Below are 23,686 nucleotides of genomic sequence, written 5' to 3' on the forward strand. Positions count from 1 at the left end.
CGCTGCAGGATGGCACCCTACCAGAGGCAGGCGAATGTGGAATGACACCAACAACAGGGTGGGAAGAGCACAGTTTCCCCAGAGAGGTGTCTGTATCTTCCATCCCCAGCGATAAAGAGATTGTCTGTACCTTATGTCATCAAAGAAAGCCTCCAGGTAATCTCTCTGCTCAGCCAGGGACAGCTCGATATCCAGATAATTCCCATTCGTGGATAACTGGAGGGTGCAGTCTTCGAGCTGCAGGGGAAATAAGAGAGGGATATGGTTACACATTCCCATACATTGCAGAAACACTTGACCTTGCCATGGGAAACTGTACGCATGGCAAATCCACAACTTCCAGGTTAACTCCACTTAATGGCTAATATCTCCCTGCAGCCACTAACCTCAAAAAGGCGGTCACATGGATTTAAACTGTGCAAACCAATTACATCAGTGTCAGGCAGGTGGGCAAAATACAGATCCCAATCTGTTACGCCTTAAAGGAAAATTGTCATCATTTGCTGGCAATTACTTACAATTATTTATTACATGTAATATAGCCTCTATTTTGTAATGCATACATATACATGACCACCTCTACTCAGGGAATCACTTGCTAACCTTTACTCCAAGTAGGCAGCCATGTTTAAATAGTGTCCTATATCCCACACCTTGGCAGGTGCCATTGTAACAATATAATCAATGTTATTAACTACACCTGTCAGTGGTGTTAGTGTTGTAGCTGATCAGTGTATATAGCGACAACATATTCTGCAGTGCCAAGTCATTTACAAACAGAATAGAACGGAGGCAAGAGGTGAAGAAGGCCCAGCTCTAACCATCTTCCAATCTATACAGGTTGAAATGCATCATGGGAGCGGGGGATCTAGATTTCGGCCAACCCTGGTACTATATGAAAGAAAGGAAAATGAACGTAGTGTGTTTTGAATTATAAGAGTATCTGAATCTCACCCATATGTGAGGAAGGCTGAACTTGATGGATGCAAGTCTCTTTTCAGCTATGTAACTATGTAACTATGAATCTGCTCTCTGGGAGAGGGGCATGGAGTGCTGGCAATGACTGAAAAAGTCACAATATTATAAGAATGTGTCAGTAATTCTGTTCCAATCTAATTACAGCCCAGGAATGTAAATACTCCTTCATTTAATAAGGACCCGGCCAATTCATGCATTCTTTACCTGGAGAATTGAGCATTTCTCAATCACCTTTGACCGGAATTAAACTTTACGTGGTGACGTGTATAGACGAAGCTAGCCTAAAACTGACCTACTCTGCGCCATCGTCATCCATTACGCACATTCATAGCCTGCAGGCAAGGCCTCATGGGAATGCTGTAAGTGCCGTGCCACGTTCAGGTTTTATATAAATATAAAAGGTAGAAACAATGATAATGGACAGGCATGCAAGGTGAACTTTGGCCAAAATATTGGAACTGAGAAAGCTCTCCAAATAAAGTCTGTATTCAGCGTGGTTATTAAAATCTTAAATTCATTCTCCGTTACAATCCATGGATCAGCAATCTGCAGTTTCACACACCGTCCATAGAACGCATGGTAACTGGTAATCACGGGAAATATGCAACCAGCAAAGTGCTTTTATTTATAGAGGTTAAACGAGTCACGAGCCTCGACCTTAACCCTTCAAGGGCCAAACTAATGCGGTAATATTTGGTGTTGGACTCATCACTCTGCACCTTGGCTGGAATCAGAAAATAGGCCCCAAAACGGCTCAAGCTGAATAAATACTGTTAATTGTTTTATAGTGAAGGAGGCCGCGGGCCACAGATTCAAAGCCAGAAACACAAAGGGATTAGTTAAACAGGAACGTCACGAGCTGGCTTATAAAGCATTGATCATTCTCTACAGATTAAACGAAAATCTTTTAATAGAGAAATCAGGAAAGCAGCCACGGTTCCAAAAAAAGAGCTTTAAACTAAGGGGACTGTACTGCATGCTGCTGCCAGTTAGACAGGCCGAGCCAGCAGGTATTGATATAGATATAGATATAGATATATAGAGAGAGAGAGAGAGAGAGAGAGAGAGAGAGAGAGAGAGAGAGAGAGAGAGAGAGTAACGAGAGGACTGTACTGCATGCTGCTGTCAGTTAGACAGGCCGAGCCAGCAGGTATTGATATAGATATAGATATAGATATATATATATATATATATATATATATATATATAGAGAGAGAGAGAGAGAGTGAGTAACGAGAGGACTGTACTGCATGCTGCTGTCAGTTAGATAGGCCGAGCCAGCGGGTGGGTAGATAGATAGATAGAGAGGGGGCTGTACTGCATGCTGCTGTCAGTTAGCCAGGCCGAGCCAGCGGGTATGGGTAGATAGATAGATAGATAGAGAACGTCTATTTACCCATGTGGAGTTGTGAATGGTGAGTTTCTGGCCTGGTGAGCGAGGGGACCCCCATTCTCTGCACACAGGATGTCTATTTACCCATGTGGAGATGTGAATGACTATGTTGTGGCTTGGTGCGCGAGGGGACCCCCATTCTCTGCACACAGGATGTCTATTTATCCATGTGGAGATGTGAATGACTATGTTGTGGCTTGGTGCGCGAGGTGACCTCCATTCTGTGCACACAGGACGTCTATTTACCCATGAGGAGATGTGAATGGTGAGGTTCTGGCCTGGTAAACGAGGGGACCTCCATTCTCTGCACACAGGATGTCTATGTACCCATGTAGAGATGTCAATGACTATGTTGTGGCTTGGTGCGCGAGGTGACCTCCATTCTGTGCACACAGGATGTCTATTTACCCATGTGGAGATGTGAATGACTATGTTGTGGCCTGGTAAGCGAGGTGACCTCCATTCTCTGCACACAGGATGTCTATGTACCCATGTAGAGATGTCAATGACTATGTTGTGGCTTGGTGCGCGAGGGGACCCCCATTCTCTGCACACAGGATGTCTATTTATCCATGTGGAGATGTGAATGACTATGCTGTGGCTTGGTGCGCGAGGTGACCTCCATTCTGTGCACACAGGACGTCTATTTACCCATGTGGAGATGTGAATGGTGAGGTTCTGGTCTGGTCAGCGAGGGGACCTCCATTCTCTGCACACAGGATGTCTATTTACCCATGTGGAGATGTGAATGGTGAGGTTCTGGTCTGGTGAGCGAGGGGACCCCCATTCTCTGCACACAGGATGTCTATTTATCCATGTAGAGTTGTGAATGGTGAGTTTCTGGCCTGGTGAGCGAGGGGACCCCCATTCTCTGCACACAGGATGTCTATTTACCCATGTGGAGATGTGAATGACTATGTTGTGGCTTGGTGCGCGAGGTGACCTCCATTCTGTGCACACAGGACGTCTATTTACCCATGAGGAGATGTGAATGGTGAGGTTCTGGCCTGGTAAACGAGGGGACCTCCATTCTCTGCACACAGAACGTCTATTTACCCATGTGGAGATGTGAATGGCGAGTTTCTGGCCTGGTGAGCGAGGGGACCCCCATTCTCTGCACACAGGATGTCTATTTACCCATGTGGAGATGTGAATGGTGAGGTTCTGGTCTGGTCAGCGAGGGGACCTCCATTCTCTGCACACAGGATGTCTATTTACCCATGTGAAGATGTGAATGGTGAGGTTCTGGTCTGGTGAGCGAGGGGACCCCCATTCTCTGCACACAGGATGTCTATTTATCCATGTGGAGATGTGAATGGCGAGGTTCTGGCCTGGTGCTCAGAGCAGCAGGGTCCAGGCAGACATGTAAAGCATTTTATAAGGATGCACATCTGATTCGAATTGAGTGAGCTTCCCTCAGTTTACTGAAAAGAATGGAAAAACAAATCGCTCATTAACACATTCATAGCTGGTCTGAACAGCACACGTCACGCAGGCAGAGAAAAACAGACCTGGATCTGAAGGGATCAGTAATAAATCCCTCCAGGTGTCTGTACAATGACTATACAGGGTTAAACCCGGCAAACTATCTATACGGTCTAACTGTTGCATTTAATTCCTCTCCTCTGAACACCAGCATGGGGCCTTGGGACTGTGTCTGATGGTTGTGCTGTGACTCTGGCGGGTCTCATACAACGTTCACTAAATCCAGGGACGCTGTACTGTTCAAGAAACTCGCAAGTTTGTCCTCTAACTAAAACCATGATCTCACAGCAGATATCTGGCAGAGCAAACAGGGGTCTCTAAACAGGAACACAGAGTTTCGCCAGCTTTATTTGGATGGAAAATGAAAAAACAGATACGGGAGAGAAGTCGAAGCATTACAATATTTGTACGTTTAAGCTGCATTCGTTGGCATTCATTGACATCGTGTTTATTACAAAGTACACAGAGGACAAAAGGGAGTTTATAAGGAAAGGTGAAGGAATCAGACACTTGATCTCCTAATAAACGGTTCTTAAAGTGACACTATAAGCACCAAAACAACATTCGCTTAATGAAGCAGTTTTGGTGTATAGATCATACCCCTGCAATGACACTGCTTAATTCTCTGCCGTTTAGGAGTTAAAGCACTTTGTTTATGCAGCACTAGTCACACCTCCCCGCAGGCGATAAGAAAATTTTAATTAAAGGGACACTATAGGCACTCAGACCATTTATTGTAATCGAGTTGCCTGGGTCCCGGGGGGAGGGGTGACCTAAACAGTGACTAGGGTACTATAACATCCTATATTTGTATTCCTAACTCTATAGCTTTCCTTAAAACACCCTGTGCTAAAAAAAGGTTTAATGATTAGATCGCTCTTTACAGGAAGTATGTAGGGAGACTGTGGAGGGAGGTGTGGCTAGAGCTGCATAAACAAAGGGATTTAATTCCTAAAAGGCAGAGAATTAAGCAGTGAGACTGCAGGGGCATGACTTGAAAACCAAAAAATGGCTTCATTACGCTAAAGTTGTTTTGGTGCTTAGGACGTCTTTTTAGATACTGCCTGAACAACTGTGATATTCCCATCATCAAATAGATTATCACAGAAAACTGAAACCTGAACCCAGAGACTTCCTATGAATATCATGGTATGTGGCTAAATCCTGGGCAATTATCTGGACTTCAAGAGTTTCAATCCTGTGGCAATGAGACAGATTGCCCAACAATGCTACAATAATAAAATCTGAGATACCTCAATTCCACAAATTAATCTCCATAAATGAGTTGTTCTTAAACGGTTATATAGTGTGTAAACAGATAGGAGCCATGGTATGATATTTAACCATAACGATCAGTTCATCAAACCGTTCCTATCATCATGTACTGGGATGAACTACTTACTACCAGGGCAGTTCCCAAAACAAGAACGAGATAATAGTCCCTCTGATTGTCCTATTCTGGTACGAACAGTTAGAAACGGGAAAATATGCAGTTATGAAGTAACAGCGCTTGAACTTTCTACCAAACGGTGTAGAGACACTAGAAATCTATAGAATATAAATACGATAAAAGCCGCACTGATAACGAGTCTGACTTCCGAATTACCTGGATCGGGAAAATGAGGTGTTTTGTATACGGTATGAAACATTTATAGGATTATAAAAACCCGTCCAATACAGAGCCGTTCGTGCAGATTCACGGTTTCCACGATTCACTAAGAAAGGCCATTGTGATGTAGATTAATACTGCATAGAGATGGGTAGAGTTTATTAAACGTCATTAACCTAGTATCTATGGCTTTCTAATTGCTGTAGGTAAAATAACTAACTGCACAGGTTAGACATCTACTATAATAAAGCAATAAAAGGTAAACATACAGAGCAGTAGGCTTGTACGGCTTGTTTTCAAACCCAGATAATACGAGTTTCCATATTAATCTTTAAAGGAACACTTTCACCCCCATAATAACTCACCTCCTCCTCTGCCTCCACCCTCAGCTTCCACCTCGGTCTTCTCACCCTCCTCCTCCACCTCCCTTCACCTCGGCCTCCTCCCTCCACCTCGGCCTCCTCCCTCCACCTCGGCCTCCTCCCTCCACCTCGGCCTCCTCCCTCCACCTCGGCCTCCTCCCTCCACCTCGGCCTCCTCCCTCCACCTCGGCCTCCTCCCTCCACCTCGGCCTCCTCCCTCCACCTCGGCCTCCTCCCTCCACCTCGGCCTCCACTCTTGCCCCATGCCACCTTCAATGTGCTGAAGTTGTTATAAGAGTGGGATGACTCCTTTATTAACCTACATTGTAAATAAAGTATACATTCTGTAAATATTAATCAATAATTAAATTAAGTATTTATCTAAATTTGGCAGTCTTGTTAAACTCAAATTTCTGTGAAAACTGGAGGAATTTACCGTACTAAAAATTTGACTTTGTAAAAATCCCTTTTATAACACTATAATAATAATAATATCATATATGATAATATATGGCACTCCTCCCCCAGAATGACTGCACAGGCTTAGATGGGAATATCAGAGCTAAGCCGTGACTCTGGGGTTACAAGAAGGGTAATACCACATGTTCTAAAGTCACTGTATCCCTCCCAGAATGCTTCACAGCTCGCACTATGACCTTTCTCGTGATTAGATGCCGGTATTTAGCCTGTTTAAGAACAGGTGCAGGACTCAGTACAGCATGGCTATTTCAAGGATAGGGGGTTCAACAAAGCGTATGCTGTTGAACAGGTGGATTTAATGGTTTTAGAAGACCGGAAAAAAACCTGTCAACTGTTAAAAATAGACTTTCTGCAGCTTCATATTCACTTGTTAAATTCACAATAAGTTTAATAGACAGTGCTATAAGTAAATGAGACAGGAAAACGGATTACAGGGAATACTTCAAAAGCGGGAATGTCAAAACGGTAGATCAGCTCCCATGATGTAGTGGTTGTGGTGCCTGATAAGGTCACTGCTGTGTCCCAGCTTTATGTTTGTGCCATTACACACATCAAGAAGCCAGGGGCTGCTAATGCTTCTAATAAACGTGCCAAGTGTAGCGAACACGTTTTCACACAATCTGAGCAGCACCAATTAATTGCAGCTCTCGTGCAAGAAGTGTTTATAGTGCTCGAAGTGTCCCGGTGCATTGCCTGCTTGCAGAGTAAGACATGCAAAGGAAATGTATGTCCACCGTAGCTCCAACATGGCAGTTCAGACGCCATGGTTTGGCATCCTGGACACAGGAACACGATAATTGTTAGAATGACGGAAACCCTGTGTGGTCGCTATCACTTTTTAAACCGTTCACACAGGAGGGGCCGAGATGGACAGAAACAGAGGGCGAACTGCATTACGCCCAGGTTAATATTAAATCCAGCAGTGAGCATATATAATATATTAATAGAAATGGTTACTGGTCGACGATTAGACGCTGTATAATAGCAGTTTGTTCTACAGGCAGAAACCATTGCTTTGAAACGTCTCTACTTTAAACCATGGAACTAGTCTAGCCTGTTTCTGTGGGATGAGAATATGAGCCCCGGGGCAAGCATAAAGGGAAAATCTATTCAGTCACAGGTAGTCATTCTGCATTAACCCTCTGGCAACCAGCACATTGTTAACACATTGGCCAAATGGTTAATGGGGAACGTGCAGCAAGATGGAAAACCCAAATGCGCGGCCAGGTTAGTCACGCATTAAGGAAACGTCATCTCCGTTTCTAGAAAGGAAACATTCCTCAGGGCTAAGAAGAAAATATAAATGACTGTTTAGCAGATATACCCCCAGTGAACATGCATGTGTTTTCCAAAACCTGTGTTCACTGGGGTATATCGTAAATGAGCTTGCAAAAGCTGCAGTTTTTACGATTTGTAGCCCTAGCACGCACCCCTTTCGGTTTCCTCATTGGGAAATCTTTAATTTATAAAATATTTTACCAGTAAGGACAGATTGAGATGACCCTATCAGAGGCTTCTCATTGAGAAACATCTGAAGCCATCCCCGCATAATGAATACTGGTCTGATCTCTGGTCTGAGAAGAGGAATGCGGGGGACGGACTCACGTAGAGCGCGCCCGCGACTTCCGTTAGCTCAGGGAAAAGATCAGGAGGAGGAAGTAAACTTCAATGGCTGATTGACAGCCAGGCCCTAATAACTTATTAAATAGTCATTATTTAATCATAAAAGCTATTAGAAAGGGCCTTTGAAATGGGATACTCCTGAAATGTAAATCACCTCAAAAGCGGCCGTGCATTATGGACACTGACAGGTCATTTAATAAACCATGTAGCCCATTTTTATTCGGATTTCTTCAGGAAGTCGCCAACACGGAGCCCAACAGATCTGCAAAGGTGTGTTAGACATGAGAGATCCCAGCAGCCATCTGTACACAGCTAGTACCAGCATGATAATCTGCTCTGTACTGTAGGGATGGCATATTACATTCAGGGAAGGCAACGTTTGTTTTATGAGTCAGTCACGGCATGTCAAGAAGGGGAAACCGAGCATTTAGCTTCTTATCGATTTTCTGAATTCACTACGAGCTGGGTAAAAAAAAAAAAATATAGGAAACTAAAACCATTCGCTTAAAGCAACATTTTCACACAATGTTATTGTACTGCACAAGAATCAGACATTCTACTTCAATCACTATTTAAAGTGTTAGAAGATACGGGTCTGTGAACACAAAACCCAACTGACAGCCCCAGGCTCATTCACTTAAATCAGAATTCCAGAAATTAACCCAAAATTAAAATAAAGCTGACCTGGCTATTCGGGCCTAAAATGTCAAGTTTTAGAGAATTCACATCTTGGTGAACAGCCCTGTTTGGTGCAAGAGAGCACCAGCGAGATAAGGAGAACGGAAGGATATTGACCCAAAGTGAATATTCAGATTAAGAGCAGTGCTTCCTTTGCAGTACAGCATTATTAGACACGTGAATCTGCTGCCGAGGAGTTTATCAGAAGCATACAGTCTGGTAAACTTGGTGAGCGGCCATAGGGTGATTTAATTCATCATACAGCTGCACCTAGCTCTCGGAATTCAAGGAATGTGTCAAGTGATTGCTCAGAATCCGCTGGGGTGCAAGGTGTCTGACGGCAGCCGCCTTGCTTTTAGTTTTATACCAGAACGCAGGGTAATTCCAGATCACGGGTTTTATCAGGGACTCTCACATTCTGCATTTAGGAGAGACTTCGATCAATTATTAGACAAAGTTCTGCCTGATCTGAACTGTATTATTACCATCAAGGGGTTAAATGCTAGAAGTCTGACTATTGCATAGCTCTGGTCTTTAACCCCTTCACTGCCGAGCACTTTTCATTTGAAAACATACCGGCATAACATTTATTTGAAGCAAGGGATACAAAGATAGCATATGAACATATCACAGCACAGCAATGTTGTGTATAATTTGCAAGTGTACAAAGACTGATAAGAGAGCACAATGAATGACAAAAGTTAAAATAATATAAGATATAAAAAAGCTGCTAAAATACACTTGAACCTTATTCTGTGTAGCAAGATACCCTTTCTACTCTCCAAATCACACACAGAAGAGAAAATAGCACAGTCAGTAAAAAAAAAAGGGGCCAAAACTTTTTTTAGATACATAAATGAGAAAAGTAAAGTAAAACAAGGATTAGTTTGATTAAAAACAAAAGGAAGGTATGTAGATGAGGATAAAGGTCTAGCCGACTGCCTCAATGAATATTTTTTTTCGGTATTTACAGATGAAAATGAAGGAAAGGGACCTCAGTTAGGAAAAAGGGCAAATGAGTCATTTATTACACGTGAGTTTACAGAGGAAGAGGTTCTATTTCAACTGTCAAAAGTAAAGACAAATAAGTCAGTGGGACCTGATGGAATACACCCAAAGCTATTAAAAGAGCTTAGTGGTGTACTAGCAAAACCATTAACAGATTTATTTAACCAATCATTGATAACAGGAGTAGTCCCAGAAGATTGGAAGTTAGCGAATGTTGTGCCCATTCACAAGAAAGGTAATAGGGAGGAGTCGGGCAACTATAGGCCAGTAAGCCTAACTTCAGTAGTGGGGAAAGTGATGGAAACCATGTTAAAGGATAGGATTGTTGAACATCTAAAAACACATGGATTTCAAGATCAGAGACAACATGGGTTTACTTCAGGGAGATCATGCCAAACTAATCTTATTGATTTTTTTGATTGGGTAACTAAAATTATAGATCAGGGTGGTGCAGTAGACATTGCTTACCTAGATTTCAGTAAGGCTTTTGACACTGTTGCACATAGAAGGCTTATCAATAAACTACAATCTTTGAGTTTGGATTCCAATATTGTTGAATGGGTAAGGCAGTGGCTGAGTGACAGGCAACATAGGGTTGTAGTCAATGGAGTATATTCGAAGCTTGGGCTTGTCACCAGTGGGGTACCTCAGGGATCTGTACTTGGACCCATTCTCTTTAATGTTTTTATTAGTGATATTGCAGAAGGTCTTGATGGTAAGGTATGTCTTTTTGATGATACCAAGATATGTAACAGGGTTGATGTTCCAGGACGGATAAGCCAAATGGCAAATGATTTAGGTAAACTAGAAAAATGGTCAGAGTTGTGGCAACTGACATTTAATGTGGATAAGTGCAAGATAATGCATCTTGGACATAAAACCCCAAGGGTAGAGTACAGAATATTTGATAGAGTCCTAACCTCAACATCTGAGGAAAGGGATTTAGGGGTGATTATTTCTGAGGACTTAAAGGTAGGCAGACAATGTAATAGAGCAGCAGGAAATGCTAGCAGAATGCTTGGTTGTATAGGGAGAGGTATTAGCAGTAGAAAGAGGGAAGTGCTCATGCCATTGTACAGAACACTGGTGAGACCTCACTTGGAGTACTGTACACAGTACTGGAGACCGCATCTTCAGAAGGATATTGATACCTTAGAGAGAGTTCAGAGAAGGGCTACTAAACTGGTTCATGGATTGAAGGATAAAAAAAACTTACCAGGAAAGGTTAAAGGATCTTAACATGCATAGCTTGGAGGAAAGACGAGACGGGGGGGAATGATAGAAACATTTAAATACATAAAGGGAATCCACACAGTAAAGGAGGAGACTATATTTAAAAGAAGAAAAACTACCACAACAAGAGGACAGTCTTAAATTAGAGGGGCAAAGTTTTAAAAATAATACCAGGAAGTATTACTTTACTGAGAGGGTAGTGGATGCATGGAATAGCCTTCCAGCTGAAGTGGTAGAGGTTAACACAGTAAAGGAGTTTAAGCATGCGTGGGATAGGCATAAGGCTATCCTAACTATAAGATAAGGCCAGGGACTAATGAAAGTATTTAGAAAACTGGGCAGACAAGATGAGCCGAATGGTTCTTATCTGCCGTCACATTCTATGTTTCTAAGTGTCACTGCTCAGTTCTCTGCCACTTAGGAGTGGGGAGGGGGGGGGGGGGGGATAAAGTACTAATATATCTTTTGTTTTGTATTTTTACTCCTAACCCCCACAGCACCCCTACCCTCCACACCCATACCACCCACAGCACCCCTAACCACCCACAGCACCCGTACCCCCTACACACAGCAACCGTGCCCGCCCACACACACCACTCCACACAGACACATACACTGCACCCCAATGCAGTATGTGTGTGTACTCAGCAGTCTGTCTGCGTGTGTACTCAGCAGTCTGTCTGCGTGTGTACTCAGCAGTCTGTCTGCATGTGTACTCAGCAGTCTGTCTGCATGTGTACTCAGCAGTCTGTCTGCATGTGTACTCAGCAGTCTGTCTGCATGTGTACTCAGCAGTCTGTCTGCATGTGTACTCAGCAGTCTGTCTGCATGTGTACTCAGCGAACTGTGTGTTTGTGTATGTATTTAGCGGACGGTGTGTGCGTATGTATTTAGCGGACGGTGTGTGTGTGTATGTATTTAGCGGACGGTGTGTGTGTGTGTATGTATTTAGCGGACGGTGTGCGTGTGTGTATGTATTTAGCGGACGGTGTGCGTGTGTGTATGTATTTAGCGGACGGTGTGCGTGTGTATGTATTTAGCGGACGGTGTGCGTGTGTATGTATTTAGCGGACGGTGTGCGTGTGTATGTATTTAGCGGACGGTGTGCGTATGTATTTAGCGGACGGTGTGCGTGTGTGTATGTATTTAGCGGACGGTGTGCGTGTGTGTATGTATTTAGCGGACGGTGTGCGTGTGTGTATGTATTTAGCGGACGGTGTGCGTGTGTGTATGTATTTAGCGGACGGTGTATGTATTTAGCGGATGGTGTGAGAATGTGTTCAGTAGTCTGTGTGTATGCATTGCATTTGTTGGAGATACTAATAAATATAAGCTTAATTGTATCTATTTATATCATTATTTAAAATTTGTATCATTGAACTCTCTGTTGTGTTCTTCTTTTAAAACAAAAGTTGTTAATTAGTTCGGACAACTGTACGAGTTGTTTTTTCTAAACTTAAACCTCAGTATTCAGGTTTAATTGCTGTGTTGGCACTTTGAGGGAAAAAAAGTTGGCATGTATTGCGGTTTGGGCACTCGGGCTCAAAAAGGTTCGCCATCACTGCTTTATAGGAAGTGTTTAGGAAGGCTGTGTGAGTTACATGCAGGGAGGTGTGACTAGGGCTGCATAACCACAGTGATTTAAGTCCTAAATGTCAGAAATTTGAGCAGGGAGACTGCAAGTGACTGATCTATACACCAAAAACTGCTTCATGAAGCTAAAAGCTGTTTTTGTCACTATAGTTTCCCTTTAAATGTACACAATTTTTATTTTTCCAAAAAGCTTTAGACAGAATACAGTAATCCTCCGTCTTGCAATAAATCACACAGTGTCTGAAATGTTAATATAAAAGTAAAAATACAATTTACTCACCAAACAGTAGATGTGATAAATCGTTCTCAATCTCTGCACTGCTCATGAAATGATAACTGTGAAATGGTAAAGTTCACCCCCCCCCTCCCCTGACTATACAAATGATATGACCCATTTAAAATTCCTGAACTGTTTGAAAGCAGCAGAGGGAGCGGACAATTTCAGCAAACCTGCAGGCATTATATTAGTGACTTCTGGCCAAGCCATTCTTTCCTCTATAAATCAGGGTGAATGAGGATCTATGGACTGGATTTCATTCTGCCAAATCCATGAAAATAAAACCATTTATATTCATTCCATTGAGGTAGCAAAATGGTTAATATGTCTCTGGGTGAAATCAATAACGGGTTCTTTAATCAATATTCGTACATTACAGCATTTCATTAATGTCTCATCTCTGGCCTTTAGCTTGGAAACAAACCTCTGTCACAATTAATCTGCAGAACAAAACGGCATTTAACACTTTAAACAAAAAAAAAATGGTTCTGTTAAAGAAGTAAAATAAATAAATAAAAGCTGCTTTGGCTTCTTTAAAGGAACGGTTAGTAATTAAAACCTATTTTCTATGATTTCATTTCCTTCTTCGAGCAAAGTCCAAAGACCTCTGCAGACAGCTCAGGCCGAGTAAATGTCAAATTGTGTCATCTTGTCAGACTGGTATCTACAGACACAGATCTTATTCCAATCCAAAGCAGACACACCAACTGTGCGTATCCAGAATGTGTCAGCAAGTAATGGTCTGATAAGAAGCAAAAAAACTAAACATTTATCAAAACACCAAACTTTATTTCTACAGATTTGGAGATTTCATATTTCGGCCATTTTAATGGAAGACCTGAAAGTGGGCACTGGGACTGGCCATCTCCTCTTCCTTTACCCCGCATGCAATCTGACCTATGACTAGTTGTCCATGCAGGGCTACTTTTCCTCATCAAACCTGCAGTTTGCCCTATGATTAGCTGCCCATTCCACAGAATGTTGCCACCACAAAGGGAAACCATACAATCTGTATATCAGATGGATTCTAGCCGATGGGAGGCTAAAGCCATCCTTTGGGGTTGGTCAGAGGTGGACTGTCTGCCCTCTGGTTGGAACCAGCCAGGCAAACTAATGGTAGAAGTAAGATAAACTGACACAACACATACAGTCATGTATTTTACTCCTGTGAGTGTTCCTTACACTTTGATGGATATTATGACTCATTTTTGACAACCGAAGGTCTTATTGACTCATTTGTACTTAAGCAATAATTTCCTTAGCAACTGGAGATGCTTGAGGTTGTTTTTTGGGAAGCGCAGATCTTGTCCGAGTGTCCTGATCATCTCATGTGATAATCACTGAGCACAGAGAGATTCTGTGAACTGAAATCATGCGATCTCTGGAATAACAATGTTTCACATCCTGGGTATCACACCCAACACCCTGTGTACGTTTATTAAATCACATGAATCTGGAGCATTATACTTCCTATTTTACATTAACATACAACTTACAGATTTAAAAGCTGCAAACAGTCACATCTTAGCAGCACTGGGAATAACATGCTACTCCATGGCCAACGTCACAACAGCGAGCCTGGCTCCAGCATGGTGGGCTATATCAAAGGTCGCTGCACAGTGAATGTGTAGGACGTGAGAACTACAGAAATTTTCTAAATGAGGACTTTACAAGAGGAAACACTTTATTTAACCAGAGCGATATAAAGAGTGAGTCGTCAGTCACCGAGATGTAAACATTTATCTGCTTAATAGTGGGATTCAGGCAAGGCAGGGCGCCAGGCCATTTCTCAATCCGGCTCCTGTGCCAGGGAAACTATCCTTGTACAGCACAGAATCTAAAAATGGGAACTGGCAGAGAGCATGCATAAACCACAACAGATGTTCCGGCTGAGAACCAGCCATGCTGTTTGCAAACACCAACAAAGCGAGGGTCGTAAACACATGTAAGGCAACACAGACTAGGGTTCCACTGTGTTATGGACCCCTGAGGACATCACAAGGGCTGCTCTTCATCTTACACGAGACACACATTCCTTATCAAGCCCAACCTGTGTGTCCATTATGATAACACCCCTGTTTTTTTCTGGTCATTCCTTGCTTGCTGCCTACCATTACCACATGGTGGACCAGCACCACCTGCCTCCCCCCTCCCCGTTTGCACCCATTGCCGCCTGGACCCCACCACGGCTGCACCCATTGCCGCCTGGTCCACACTCAGATTGGAAGATTGCGTCACCCTGTAAATGGGTGCATTCAGTGACACAAAACGCTTATTTATAGCTTAGGGTGCGGTGTTTGCTGGACCTGTCCACTTTACAGCAGATTTTATCACACAGGTACACAGAGATCCCTTTCCCCAAATTACTACCAGCTTATCTAAAGGAACTTCCGTAACTCAAATTATATCACATTGGCTTCCTTGGGCAGGGAGGGGGAGGTGAAGGGACAGCCATTCACATTTTTTTTTTTTTTTAGCAAATAAAGGAAATAAAACATTCACACAAGTTAAAAGGTACAAGCACAATTGAATTAAAATGTATTGTCCATTTAAACCAGTACCTCCCTCCCCCTGTGTATTGTGCAATGTTCATACACTGCATTCACGCACACAAGGAACAATTCACAATCACATTTTTTACATTCTTGTGACAGATAGAAACTCACCTAATCATAAAAGTGGAGATGTGGAACTGTTAATTAGCTAGCAAACAAAACTGCCAAACATGACCCTTAACCCCCTCCAAGACACAAACCAGTTCCTTCCCTGAGGGCAGCCATTTGTATTGTCTTTAAAAGGATGTGAGATATTGCAGCCTCCTCTGTGAGCAGCGAGGAATGTCTCCTCTGTGCAGGAATGTGCAGGGATCCACTAAACACCGCCGTGGCCAGTGACACTACCACACGCCAACACACAAACACACAAGGCTGTTTTGGGGTCAGTACACGGCCCACCACAAGGAACCACTTCAACTTATATATCCCAATCAAATTAAAGCCAAGGAAGACACCATGTGGAATGGATTTACAGAAATACCGATTACCAAGGGTTAAACATTATTTTATATGGAAATAGGAATTCAGCACGATGACGGAAAGTTGGTCGTAAAGTTGTGTTAATGTGCCCCAGAGAATTGGCCATTACAGCAATGGAACAAGCAATGTGTTTAAAGGGAAAATCAATAAATCATTGGACTTGTGAAACATCTTTAATGCCCAGCGTAAAACCGTACAGTCGAACATCGCAGGCTGCCAAAAACCAAACCTGGAAAACCTGGCAGACGTCTGACCCTCTAAGTGGTAACACCAACTCCTATCATCCGTGTGTGTTACACACCCGGCCTGATATCTACTTCCTCTACAGCTGTCTCTTTCCAGGTAAAAATGAAAAGAACAAGGCCGTAAGGGCCAATAAATAAAACTAGTAAACATTTTATGGCCGGGCTTCAGATTTCAAGAAATTATTGCAAAATCGCTATTTGGTTTAAAAGTTTGGATTGTTCCTTTAACCCTATAAGTGCCAGGCGCACCTCCCACCTTGCAAATAATATAAAACTTTTTTTTGCCCCAAATACATTTTTATTAACGTCAGGAATGTCATGTAACAAACAGTCAGCATGAGAAATGAAGCAGATTCAGAATTGGAAAGAGAATACAATAATACCCAGCAGCAAGTCCTCTATTGCTGTGAGACTGCCAGTGACAAGTCTCCCCCGCGTGAAAATTGGAGCAAGCACAGCCAATGCGCCACTCAAAAGCAACAATCGCCCAATAAAATGATTCTTATAGGGGAGCATTGATTGATGCTTCCCTATTAAAACAATCGTTCTCCTTAGCGCTCAGCTAGACTGCCGCAGGGTGTTCTTAAATCAATTCATAGAAGTCATTATTTCATTTTTCTGAACTGGGACAAGCCCCTCAGCTTTGGGGGTTTGGTGTGTCCCTTTAATGTAATTAAAGAGGAAACATTATTATAGACCGTGTATGTGCCAACTATATCAACTGCAACTTGCGTCAAGACATGAATTTTGGCTCCTACAAGCACCACTAAGAATACATTTCCTGTAATCAGACGGTCTGCCTTCATGCTTTGTATCGCACAGAAAGCATGTCACGTGTGATCCACAGGAAGTTGGATATTGCCATTAAAAGGGATTTATATTTATCAATGTTTCCCAGTACACCTGCCAGATTTTTTGTATAACCCAATAGCTAACTAGAAGTAAAAAAAAAAATTTATTTTTATAATTGTAAGTTTGTGCTATTGAAACATATAAATAAAACGTTAGGTTTCATACATAACTCCGCTGAAGAGCTGGGGATCCAAATATACGGAATGCTAACTATTATTTATAAAACGCCAACATATTCTACAGTGCGGTCCAAAGGGTGGACCAGCCACATGTGGACACAATGCGGAGGTGTAACTTGAGGAATTATTCATAAGTCAATTGCCAACTAAAATTTACCAATGTATTTTTTTTTTTATTTACATGGCCTGTCTGGCACAGCCTTGGCACAGTATGCAAATTAAATAACTTTGCTGTAACAGGACATGTTTGTCTTCCAGAAACAAGAAGGTGGAGGGGGCTCTGGCCAAATTAAATAACAGAATAGCGATTGTCTGAACCAGAGTACAGCATGAATGGTACTGGTTTATCAAAGCTTCCATAGTATTTTATATCCATGGCTTTAACACTTTGTTTATTGCTTTATAATCAGTCCTATTAAATGGGGCTGTTAGTCTTTTCTCGTCCGGTGAGTCTGATTTGACCATTAAACCTTACATTAATCCACTACTCACGGATTAATATTTAGTCTCTCACACAGGATACTCTGCACAATGTGTAATTAAGACTTACTCTGTTTATTATCAGCATTTCTCTGGGTGATTATTATTTATGTTCCTTTGTTGTAAGCAGGTGCAGTATTTGTCGATCTCCCTACGCTCCGTTCTTGTAGCGAGGGCACTGGTTTGGACCTGAGCCAGTGGGGCATTAGAAGTCGTTACTGAATTCCACCATGAGGGCATTGAGATCTCCAGATGACACCCCAATAAACATAACACCCATAAACAATGCCGTGAAAAAACAAAACACTAAGTCTAGATCCACAGTCAGCTTCCTAATGCCATAAATTCATTAGAAAAGGATGAAATACAACACAAAGTGAAGTGACTCACAAGCTTGTCCTGCAGGATATCTAGCAGTCACAATAGGAAGCAGCGCTAATCCTCTACAGAGAACCCAGATTAACAAACATCCCAAAACAAGAAAGAGCATAGAGGGGCTTCTTTACATAGAATATGCTCTTTACATACTATAGACCAGGACGCAGCCTATCCGTATTAAAGGACCACTCTAGACACCCAGACCACTTCAGCTTAATGAAGTGGTCTGGGTGCCAGGTCCCTCTAGGATTAACCCTTTTTTTTTTTATAAACATAGCAGTTTCAGAGAGACTGCTATGTTTATAATAGGGTTATTCCAGCCTCCAAATCCTCTAGTGGCTGTCTCACTGACCGCCGCTAGAGGCGCTTGCGTGATTCTCACAGTGAAAATCCGTGAAAAGCTCTTGCCGTGCATGCGCATTCAGCCGAAAGGGAGGATCGGAGGCGGAGAGGAAGAGGAGAGGTCCCCGCCCGGCGCTGGAATAAAGGTAAGTTTTAACTCTTTCCTCTCCCCAGAGCCCCGCAGGAGGGGGTCCCTGAGGTTGGGGGCACCCTCAGGGAACTATAGTGCCAGGAAACGAGTATGTTTTCCTGGCACTATAGTGGTCCTTTAATAATATGTCCCGTTACTATAGACCAGGCAGCAGCCTACCTGTATTAATATTACATCCCATTACTATAGACCAGGCCATAGCCTATCCGTATTAATAATATGTCCCGTTACTATAGAACAGGCCGCAGCCTGCCTGTACTAATGTCACATCCCGTTACTATAGAACAGGCCGCAGCCTGCCTGTACTAATGTCACATCCCGTTACTATAGAGCAGGCCGCAGCCTGCCTGTATTAATGTCACATCCCGTTACTATAGACCAGGCCGCAGCCTGCCTGTATTAATGTCACATCCCGTTACTATAGAGCAGGCCGTAGCCTACCTGTATTAATGTCACATCCCGTTACTATAGACCATGCCGCAGCCTGCCTGCATTAATGTCACATCCCGTTACTATAGAGCAGGCCGCAGCCTGCCTGTATTAATGTCACATCCCGTTACTATAGACCATGCCGCAGCCTGCCTGTATTAATGTCACACCCCGTTACTATAGACCATGCCGCAGCCTGCCTGTATTAATGTCACATCCCGTTACTATAGACCAGGCCGCAGCCTGCCTGCATTAATGTCACATCCCGTTACTATAGAGCAGGCCGCAGCCTGCCTGCATTAATGTCACATCCCGTTACTATAGAGCAGGCCGCAGCCTGCCTGCATTAATGTCACATCCCGTTACTATAGACCATGCCGCAGCCTGCCTGCATTAATGTCACATCCCGTTACTATAGAGCAGGCCGCAGCCTGCCTGCATTAATGTCACATCCCGTTACTATAGAGCAGGCCGCAGCCTGCCTGCATTAATGTCACATCCCGTTACTATAGAGCAGGCCGCAGCCTGCCTGTATTAATGTCACATCCCGTTACTATAGAGCAGGCCGCAGCCTACCTGTATTAATATTATATCCTGTTACTATAGACCATGCCGCAGCCTGCCTGTATTAATGTCACATCCCGCTAATAAGGATTTAGTAATGGGAGATCAGGCCGCAGCCTACCTGCATTACTACAAATAAGAGCTCTATAAAGTGGTGAGAGGAAGATATTTCTCCTTGCAAACCAGGGCTCAAATAAGCCTAGCATTTCTGACATGTTAGAATGATAGAAAAGGGTTCCTTGATAGATACTCCAGGAATCCTCAGTGTTCCATTTTTATTTCTCAATATGGAAATGTATAGTACATTTCCATATTGAGAAATAAAAACGGAACACCAATTTTCTCATAGCTCTGTGTAGACAACCCACACCAACTCTGTTTCGGACTGATGTAGTACAACATAAGACAGGTGCTATTCGAAGGAACGATAACTACCACCTGTACCTGCGCCCATGGGATCCTAACTGAATACCATCACTGCACTGGGCTGGTTTCAGTCCCACTCCATCCAGCGGACAACCTTACACGCAAAACTCTCAGACCATTCAGGTTACCACGTTCTTTGCACTATTTCATGTACAGCGCTACAGAATGTGTTGGTGCTGTATAATAATTCAATTTCTTTTCTAGAATTGCTATTTACATCTCCTTAGAGAAGGCCATCATAGTGAATTTTGTGGCATATATTACTTCCCAAAATCAACCGTTAGACGAACTGCTTTTTGTGTTACACCTCGCTCCATGCTGCCCATGTAATGTTCGTAAATAATAAAAATAGATCTGAGAAAGAGAAGCCGGGTGTGTCAGTTAGATACGGATTACCCACAGGTAATTTACAATAGGTCAATTAGGAGCTTTAGAGATCTTTAATAATCCCCAGGTAAACAAATAGCTGATGGCTTCAAAGCAAACAAAGGGGGAGGAAATGTTTAACCCTGTGCTGGCCAGCTCTGCGGGAATCCATAGAATGAATAATTGTATCTTGTGTGTAGTATGCTGTCAACACTGGAGCTCCTTGCTGAATGAGACAGGGTGCAAAACAAAACAAGGAACAATAAAAAGCACCATCTTTTAAACCTGGATTCACGACCAGTTTCACCAAGACTCATTGCCACAAGCCTTCTCAAAACCCATTCACCTTAGCACTTAAACAGGAGAACACAAGCATTTTATTGGCACTGAATGAGTTAAACTAAATGAGATCAAAATAATCTATGTGGCAAGGGCACATCCAAGGCACTGAGAGGTTTAGAGTAAATCAGAGAGAACATAGCAGGGGGAGAGTAAATCACACTGGCATATAATAGTGGGCACATCCTGGGCACTGACAGGGCTACTGCCATGCTGCAGGTGGAAGTGGGAATATCCTAGGCACTGAGGAGGTTTCATTAACTCAGTTTACACCTGTCAGGGGGCACATAGCTGGTTATAGTAAATCAAACTGCACAACGTAGAGGGCACATCCTGGGCACAGAGCGGTTATACTGACTCACTGCACAACAAAGAGGGCACATCCTGGGCACAGAGCGGTTATAGTAACTCACTGCACAACAAAGAGGGCACATCCTGGGCACAAAGCGGTTATAGTAACTCACTGCACAACAAAGAGGGCACATCCTGGGCACAGAGCAGTTATACTGACTCACTGCTCAACAAAGAGGGCACATCCTGGGCACAGAGCGGTTATAGTAACTCAATGCACAACAAAGAGGGCACATCCTGGGCACAGAGCGGTTATAGTAAATCACACCGCAGAGGGTACTGCACTGTGCCACGTTGGTCCATGTTATTTACCTACAACTGACAGAGCAAACACAATGCACAGCATTCTACCCGCAGACATTCCGGCCAATAACTAATGAACTAGTGAGTAAATGAAGGTATCCAAAGGATATTAGTCACGGTGACTCAGAGAAACCACAGGTGTATTTCACCAATAGTGAGCACGCTAAATGGTACTTTCTCTTGTAACGGGAGACCAAAAACGCGCGCTGCAGGTAATGTTTACTTAGAATCTCGTTTCACGACCTGATCCCACAAGGCAGTTTGTGGGTACACTCTTCCAGGGCCATCCCAGCCAGCAAGTAAGTACAGTCAGGGGGTACAGGGACTGCCTGGCATGGAACCTGAAACCACACTGAGCCAAGAGAGCTTTAACTAAAACCAGAGCAAGATCAAAGGGTCATCAGAGGAGCCAGACTGCACCGTGCTTGCCAAGACTTACTCCAGCTAAATTTGGGATAGTCGCATATATGGAATAAGGGCGTGCACATGTATTCCCAGACAGAAATCTTAACCCTTTCAACCTCACATCTGCTAGACTGCTCCATTCTCCACTGGTAAGGACGGTACAGAGAGTATGTTCCCCAAATATTGGCATAAACGCCAACATGTTTCTTTATCAACAGCCATTATCACTCATATTCTCGCCAATTACTGGACTGATACATTGAGAGAGGACTGTTTGTATACTCCATCCTTCACGAGATGTACCCCCAATTATCTACTCTCTACCAGCTGTGCCCCATTCCTCTATTCTCCGCCAGCTGTACCCCCCAATCCTCTATTCTCTGCCAACTGTACCCCCCAATCCTCTATTCTCTGCCAACTGTACCCCCAATCCTCTATTCTCTGCCAACTGTACCCCAATCCTCTGCCAACTGTATCCCCAATCCTCTATTCTCCGCCAGCTGTGCCATTATTCCTCTATTCGCTGCCAGCTGTCCCCCCCATTCTCTGCCAGCTGTCCCCCCCATTCCCTCATTCTCTTCCAGCTGTACCCCATTCTCTGCCAGCCTGTTGCTTGTCACTCCCCCATTCCCTGCCAGCTATACCCCCATTATCTGCCAGCTATACCCCCATTATCTGCCAGCTGTACCCCCATTATCTGCCAGCTGTACCCCCATTATCTGCCAGCCTGTTGCCTGTGACCCCCCCATTCTCTGCCAGCCTGTGACCCCCCCATTCTCTGCCAGCCTGTGACCCCCCCATTCTCTGCCAGCCTGTGACCCCCCCCATTCTCTGCCAGCCTGTGACCCCCCCCATTCTCTGCCAGCCTGTGACCCCCCCCATTCTCTGCCAGCCTGTTGCCTGTGACCCCCCCATTCTCTGCCAGCCTGTGACCCCCCATTCTATGCCAGCCTGTTGCCTGTGACCCCCCCATTCTCTGCCAGCCTGTTGCCTGGTACCCCCCCCATTCTCTGCCAGCCTGTTGCCTGGTACCCCCCCCCCCATTCTCTGCCAGCCTGTTGCCTGTCACTCCCCCATTCCCTGCCAGCTATACCCCCATTCTCTGCCAGCCTGTGACCCCCCCCATTCTCTGCCAGCCTGTTGCCTGTGACCCCCCCCATTCTCTGCCAGTGAGGTACAGTGATGGTACCTTGAGGGGGGCCTCCAGCAGTTTGTACACGGCGGGGATCTGCTCGCTGAGCGGGGAGCTCTCCGGGAAGGAGTAGACGGGCGGCCTCCGGGGCTCGGGGAAGTTGGTGCAGATAAAGGGATCCATATCATCCAGATACTGCACCCGGCACGGTAACCCGGCCATGGCTGCTGGGCGCTGGGACCGACACTGGCAGACTGCGGCCAGCTCGACTGGGGATAACCCCGCCCACTGACTGGACCCCGCCCCCTCCACACACAGCCAGGCAGCTCGACTGCAGCTGACCCCGCCCACTGACTGGACCCCGCCCACTGCACGGTGCCCCGCCCCCTCCAAACACAGCCAGGCAACTCGACTGGATCTAACCCCGCCCACTGACTGGACCCCGCCCCCTCCACACAAAGCAAGGCAGCTCGACTGGAGCTAACCCCGCCCACTGACTGGACCCCGCCCCCTCCACATACAGCCAGGCAGCTCAACTGGATCTAACCCCGCCCACTGACTGTATCAATCCCGTCCACAAATGCCAATCAATACTGGCAGCATGGCGATAGCCGTGACGTCATGATTGGCGGGAATCCGTGAGACAGAATTAGTGACAGCGCGAGACTGACTGAGACAGACTGACTGACTGAGAGACAGAGACAGACACTGACTGTGGGGGGGAGAGAGAGACAGACAGAATGACGGACTGACTGACACACTCAGAGACTGACTGACTGACACTGAGATACTGACTGACTGAGAGACTGACTGACTGACACACTGAGAGACTGACTGACTGACACACTGAGAGACTGACTGACACTGAGAGACTGACTGACTGACTGACACTGAGAGACTGACTGACTGAGAGACTGACTGACTGACACTGAGATACTGACTGACTGAGAGACTGACTGACTGACACTGAGAGACTGACTGACTGAGAGA

General features: G+C 44.4%; 1 protein-coding gene across 3 annotated transcripts in view; it reads right to left on the reverse strand.

The window, feature by feature from the left end:
- Nucleotides 1-22,972, reverse strand: part of FHOD1 (formin homology 2 domain containing 1) — an 80,566-nt gene extending 57,594 nt beyond the window's left edge. For all 3 annotated transcript variants that reach the window (XM_063437955.1, XM_063437956.1, XM_063437954.1), the window contains exons 1-2: nt 22,754-22,972; nt 131-237 (exon numbers count right to left, since the gene is read on the reverse strand). In XM_063437955.1, coding sequence (XP_063294025.1) covers nt 131-237; nt 22,754-22,918 — 272 coding nt within the window. In that variant the 5' untranslated portion in view covers nt 22,919-22,972. The remainder of the gene's footprint in view (nt 1-130; nt 238-22,753) is intronic.
- Nucleotides 22,973-23,686: the final 714 nt, after the last annotated feature.

This window comes from Pelobates fuscus, chromosome 12 (genome assembly GCF_036172605.1).
Source record: "Pelobates fuscus isolate aPelFus1 chromosome 12, aPelFus1.pri, whole genome shotgun sequence".
NCBI lineage: Eukaryota > Metazoa > Chordata > Amphibia > Anura > Pelobatidae > Pelobates > Pelobates fuscus.